The 7087-nt window shown below is 33.3% G+C and overlaps 1 protein-coding gene across 2 annotated transcripts in view; it reads right to left on the bottom strand.

Annotated features, from left to right (window-relative positions):
* LOC111410248 (protein MON2 homolog) overlaps positions 1–5734 on the bottom strand; it is a 71624-nt gene extending 65890 nt beyond the window's left edge. The window contains exons 1-3 of one of the 2 annotated variants that reach the window (XM_023040511.1): positions 5348–5734; positions 4909–5094; positions 3185–3274 (exon numbers count right to left, since the gene is read on the bottom strand). In XM_023040511.1, the coding sequence (XP_022896279.1) occupies positions 3185–3274; positions 4909–5094; positions 5348–5455 (384 nt within the window). In that variant the 5' untranslated portion in view covers positions 5456–5734. The remainder of the gene's footprint in view (positions 1–3184; positions 3275–4908; positions 5095–5347) is intronic. The other variant, XM_023040510.1, reaches the window with a different exon arrangement.
* Between the last annotated feature and the right edge of the window lie 1353 nt (positions 5735–7087).

Genomic DNA, 7087 nt, shown 5'->3' with positions numbered 1-7087 from the left:
GGGGGGGGGGGGGGGGGGGGCGTTTTCATTCCTTAGTGTGTCTATGTTACCAAATATAAGATAGAGAAGAATTGTTAGGTCTAATTGTAATTCGCTATATTCGTATCCAAAATTATGGTTATTTGAATTGTAATTTATGTCAAAAGAGTCAAGGTTGGTAGATTCCTAAAAGATGTCAAAGACAATTCAAGAAGATCAAAAAAGGGTATCACGACCACTCGCTGCACACCAAGGAGACGCTCAGAGTTGAAAGTAGGAACGTTGGTGCTCGCTGTCTACCAACTTACCGCTCCAGCGATGGACACACCGCTTGCTAACCACCAACCTGGCGCTCGAGCAATGGTATTACGTACCAAACCCTAGTTCGCGATTTTTAACAGTTTTTTCAATCCTATTCAACCTCAAACACTTCATATTATAAATACCCATACATAGGTCTGTCCCAATGGGTGATGAATCATTATTTCATACTCGAGACATCCTTTAAAGATCATAAACACATTCCAAAGATCTCTTGACTCAACCCCAAGATTAAATCATCATAATTCATCACAAACATCTTATTTATCGGTTGAGCCTTAATTTCAGTCAAGAGAACATTCTATTGAAGATCAACTTGATTCCATTATTCTCTTGCTTCAACCAAAGATCAAAACACAGAAGATCTAAAGATCAAACACCAAAAACCCTCACCTTCACCTATAAGCCTTCAAAGTTCTAAAGTTGGAGAAGACGCGCTTGAAGTTTCAGCTCTATGAAACAAGTTCATTCTTGGTGATCCACACGAAGGTAAAAGTAGCCCAAAGTTGCTGGGAAGTACGGGTCACACAATCAAAGTGTTTTTCGGTGATTTACAAATTGGGTAGTCAGAATTAGTTAAACTTTAACAATGTCGGGACCAATTGTAAGTTAACTTTTCTAGTGGATCTTTTTGGCAAGGTTTGCCCGGAGGTTTTTGATTCGAGGGGTTTTCCTCCAACGTCAGTATATGGCTTTATTTACTTTATATGCTTTTGATTTATACGTTTGTGATTGTATAACTTACCTTAATCATCTAGAAACAATTAAAAAGTGACATATTTTATTTATAGGTTAATTCCACAATTTAGATCTAAACGAAGTGATATATATTTTGAGTTATACTGAAAATATGCTTAGATGTCATATTCCCGCATATATAGGTCTAAATGAAGTCGGGTTATAACAAGAATTATTTCATGAAAATATGCTTGGATGTCATATTCACATTAAGATTCAGTATTCATGTTGCAACTATTGAATGGGTTCCAACTAGATGGTATCATGAAAGCTAAAGAATTTAAATAAACTTCAAAGTCCTTATGTTGTCATCTAGAAGAATCCTTCAACACCTTTTTTAGTAGGTCTGCTGGTTCAAGCTATCTGGTATCAATTTACTAAGATCAGATTGCATATCCATCAACCATATGTCCAACTTCAACAGAACTAATGGCGACTTCAAGAATTTCCAGATCAAATTCATTGTTAGGTCCTACTATAATAAATTCATTGGACATGCTGGAAGGCTTGTAAAAAGTCAAAATTTGAGGATATGCAAGAAGCAATCACAAAATATTCGCCGCATTCTGCCACTCTTAAATACATTTCCTTAGCAAATTCCATTTTAGGTCAACTGAACTATTTTGAAGAGCTTTATTTTTCCTAATTTGGGGGTCCATTGTCAACAACTGAAGTCAACGGACCCGTTACAATTTCACGATGTTATCCTCCTTGCATGCTCTTTTAAACTCAAAGCAAATTGATTTTCCAAAGCCAATGGTGATGCTGCAGGTACGGGTGGCATTATTTGAAAAGGAGTTGGTTCACTCATGGCTTGGCTGAATCTCATTGGAATTCAATATTGATTGACCATGCCATCAATAATGTTATCATGGAAACAGATTTGCGAAGTTATAATAGAAGCTCTACCTGCACATGTTAATTAATATTGCAAAGGGACTAATAAGATTCCTGCTTCTAAACAGTAAAAGGAGCAAAACTTGAACCTTAGCAATTGTAGCTATTCTTAAGCTCATGACACAATAATCAGTAACAAGTTAAGCCTTTTTCCCAAGCACAGAACTATTAACGTGCTTCTATTAAGAGGTTAATTACCTTTGTTATGATCAACATAGCCCAGTTAAAACATAGTCAGTTCCCTTCCTTATATTTGCCATTAAGATGAAACTGGAGTGGGACAGAATAAAAATCCAGATGGACAAACACAAATGTAAATATACAAATCATTTTCCCCTAAATTTCCTCATTGTATTTTCTTCATCTCCATGACTGAGCACACTGTCTGGTGGTCATGCTGTATCCATGATCATTCTCCACCCACTTGTTTCTTTGCTTCTTCTCTGACCCGGGGGGGGGCAAAAAAAGTACTGGCACAACACGTCGCCAACTAGTTATAATAAAATTTAATTTTTTAATTAGAAGTTACAGCATTAGATTTTTAGTTTTTGAAGAAGTCTTTGGCATACAAATGGTAAAGCTTTGGGTTCATTTTTATTGAGAAATAGATTTCAATTGCTTATTCAATATTAAGGTAATGAGCCCATTTTCATTGAGATTTGAGAAACATAGCAATTGTGCCTGGTCACTTCCCCCCTCTCCGGTTGACTATGTAAAATGTGGTTAGTGGTGGGTCTAAAAGAAATGTGACTCACTATCAGGTATGGGCTTGTACTTTAAAAGACTGGTTAATCTAGGATATGTCTCAAATTGTCGCTGGCAGAAGAAAACAACCATTGCAGCATCACTTCTCCTTTTTTGTCATTCCCGCCATAACATCCACTTGCACGACGGCAAGACACTCACTTATCTGCAAAAATGGAGGTCAAGTCTACACTACTCGCTTCTCGTTTTTTACTCTTTTAAAGTATTATTAAATTTTCCAGCGTGTTGGATATAACACCACGTTGTGTAAGAGAAATGTTGAAGACATCTCTGGCGCTTAAAAAACAGAAGAGATTAACATGCCATGTATGTGCAGAGGGCAGGGCTATGATAACAAAATTTTAACACATTTTAATTCAGTGCTGATTAAAAATTGCATATGATATAAAATTCCAGGCACAAACATATCAAATCATAGAGCATTTTATCTGCAATATAATTCTGAAATGAACATGTTGTAACTAAGCTGATAACTTTTAAATACCTCATCATCGGGTCGTAGATGAGACTGAAATATTACAAGTATAGTTTGCAGCGACTTAAGTTGAACACTCTCATCCGCCATTTCACCGTGCTGGAAAAGGATGAAAAAGAATCTTGAGATATACAGAATGGAAATGAAAGAAACAAATTAAATAGGGTCCATTTATCATGGATGAAAAATCAAAGCTAAGGTCAACTTTTCTTAAACAAACATTGATTAGAAACCAAACGGACTAAAACAATGGCTGGTTTTTATATGTTCACAAACATTCATTTTATCACACAAGTTTCTTTGTATTAAAATAAAGCCAAAGTACTAGTTCACTTTCAAGATGAGAAACAGATAACCGTTTACACAGCAAAATAGGGCTGTTTATAATGGTATTATGTATTTTGAGGTTCTGCATGTCTAAAAGTACTCCTACAGGTTACTCCATCAATAGAAAAAGGGATGCTGGTAAATGTGGTTTGGTTAGCTCCTAATAAAACTCAATGGTTTGTGATTACCTCACATATATGTACGGTACCCTCATTATCTACCTGTTAAAGCTTGAGTCTCACAAAAGGGAAGATACGTTTTAAAAATAAGTTTTTGTAATTTTTCTATAATGGTTACAAGAGATTCAACTTTCACCACAAGGGTTAAACACGATTTTGTGACTTAAACAGGGTTCACTTATTTCTTCTATTTTTGTAATTTGTTGTGGTTAATTGTTTAACTAACAAGGAATTTGAACATCAATGTGAACTAAAGAAAAAGATGAGATAATTTGTGATTAATGACAAGAAGCACGCTAATACTTAGTCAACTCACAAATTCAAAAAGAAAATTAACAATATCCAACTTCTTATATTATTAGTAACATGAATTCATTGAAGAATGATAGAAGTCTACAACGAACATGAGATAGAGGTCATTAACGGAATAGAAAACTAATCAGCAGTAAAATAAATCTTAGTTAGATTAATCAAAGGAAAGGAAAAATCTTCGAATTCCTTAGTTGTACAAGCCCATAAAGAAGATAAAAACTTGTCCCTTTCCTATAATTGACATGTTTCTTATTCCTTCTCTTCAAAAACTAGCAATCTCTCCATTCATGAGACCTACCAAAACCACAGACTTCCACATATTATATCCTAAGCTTCTGGACCCAAAACCAATACATTTTGCTAAAAGAAAGTGTTGCATCTTTGTCAAAACCCAGAAAAAAAAATGAAGAAGCTGCATCTATTAAATATTGACAATCTTCACAAATATCTTGCAATAGAGCAGTGAATGTTCAATTCTTTCTACATCCTTCGTGCACATATTATGTCCTCATAGGGCACAATGCCATGAAGGGTTACTCAAAGATAATTAGATTAGTTGAAGGCAGATAATTATATTACTCTATGTCGTATATAACTTTTCTGTTAATAAATTCAAGCACGTATTAAGATTTGAAATGTTTCAAATGTTAACCTCCAGAATCCTGACATGCAACTTTGTGACTGCACAAAAAATGACCTAAAAATTTAGTTGGACACAAGAACAACACATTTCATGAGTCCAAACTGCATCAATTGATAGGACAAAAAGTAATAAGGGATAAACCTATTAACTGCATAACAAATGCTTTAAATATGACCTCAATGCAGATATATGATGGATGGAACTGAATTGAGTACAGTATGTGTGGACACGAGAGAGAGAGAGTGGTTGCTTGTGCAAGCTGGGTAACTTACTTCTTTAAGAGTGGAGAGGATTTCGTTCAAAGCTGAAGGAGCAACAGCATCGTGAGAAATGAGCTTTTGCAGACAAGACAGTCCAATCACGCTCAACTTCACGTTCTTGACCTCACACGCCATCAAAAATATTCTCACTATATCCTCATCCTGCGCAATTTCATTTGGGCTTGCTAATGATCTAAGCTGCATATTCCAAAAACTCAATTTTTCAGTCAAATAGAAAACCAAGAACTTGAAATTCAAACGCTTCACTTTTAACTTCATAATACTGCAGTATGGCATTTTGACATTCTATGTGGCTGCATAGTCTAATTTAAGGGCAAAATTTGTTGAAGCGAACGACCAGATGATTCAAATTGAATAAATGAGTATGAAGAAATGACAAAAAATAGGCAGAGCTTTAGAAAAGTCAATTATAACGGGAGCGAAAAGGGACCTTCAAGATTGCGTGTTCAGCGGCGTCTTTGACGGCGGGATAACGACGGCGAGCTTCCGCTGAGAGAGCCCTCAGATCTGACTCTAACACCGCCATGAATGTGGCCATCTTTCTCAATCAACACACATAAACCCACAAAATCTCCCTCTCTCTCTCTTTTCTACTTAATTTTGTAATTTAGACACATATGATCTACGTCCAAAGCTTGAAAATCAAACTATTCTTAATGCTGTTTGTGCGTCCGCGGATAAAAGAGAAGATAGATCTGTTGTCGGGAGCACGTGCTATTCCAAGAGGGACAAATCAGCTGGGCTGGGCGTTCGCCTGAGCTAGTTAAATTCTCAATACACCCTTTCCGAACAGATAACTGGATATATAGGGGGTTTGACACAATGTGTCTGTCTGTGCCTCCTTATTTGTGTATAATATGTTATACAATGGTAATTGATGTTGAAATATGTGATTTAAAAAGAAGGAAAAATTTTTGATTTATTCTATAATCTCTAAATTTTGATAAAATGTATTATGAAATGATATTTTTTGGAAGAAGGTGTGATTAAAAAGAAATTATTTATATGTAATATTATTTTAATAAAAAATGTATTATCAAAAAAAGAATGAGAAAAATGTATTAAAAATTCAAAGTTTGTCAAACAACGTTATGCCTCTTTCTCTTTTGAAAGTTCAAATATACCCTCCTTTTTAAGAGCCTGTTCGAGTCCTATTTTGATTAAGAATGCATTTTGAAATAGTAAATTGATATAAAATGTGTGATTAAAAAAATTAAAAAAAATTAAATTTACCTGTAATATTAGTTTATTAAAAATTGTATGATTAAAAAAAGATAGTAAAAAACGTATTTTGAAAATAATGAAACTCAAACAAGAGCTAAGCCCTTGTTTGAACCTCATTCTTTTCAAAAAAAAATATATTTTTAAACAGTGTTTTAATATCATTTCAACCACACATTTTTCAATAAAATATTATTATGCTCAAATTCAAAAACTTTTTTTTTAACCACACATTTCTCATCAATATACTACTCAAAAATTCATTTTCTCCTAAAAAATAGGGCTCAAACAAGGGCTAAATCTTTAATTTTTTCCCCCAGTGTGTAAATAATACTTTTATAGAAAAATACATCTTTTAATTGATTACTAGTTTTCCACCCGTCTAATGCACGGGCTTTGTCATTTTTAAAGTAATATTAACTTATTAACGTGTCAAAATATCTATTCAGTTCTCTCAACAAATCTACAAATTTGATTAATTTTAAAATGATAAATAGAAATGTAATCTTCATACATGACACACTTTTGACATTAAAAAAAATTAAAAGTTTATTAGAAAATTTTCTAAATGACATCAAAAATTTTATTAGATTATTTAAAAAATTAATTGATCGAGAGATTGAAGTAACAATAAGAAAAAAATTTCTAAAAACGATCGAATCTCTTTTATATATAAAAAGTTTTCAGATGTTAAAATATGAACATGAAAAATTAATTGGCCTCAATTTTGTGCTGCTTTAATTGAAATGTATTTTCTGGGAATAGGATAAGTGTTCCCTTAATGCATGGATTAAAAACTCAAATTATTGGAGCTCATAATTTATATATCAAACATTATTTTAGTTTGAGTGGTTATTTTATATATAAAAGACTTATTTGATGATAATTATATTCAATATAATTAAATCATGTAATTAATCAAATCTTTTTTTTAATGTTTAATATCCAA

The sequence above is a fragment of the Olea europaea genome, chromosome 15, assembly GCF_002742605.1.
Source record: "Olea europaea var. sylvestris chromosome 15, O_europaea_v1, whole genome shotgun sequence".
NCBI lineage: Eukaryota > Viridiplantae > Streptophyta > Magnoliopsida > Lamiales > Oleaceae > Olea > Olea europaea.
The sequence above is the reverse complement of the archived record's forward strand: the minus strand, read 5'-3'. Positions and strand labels throughout refer to the sequence as shown.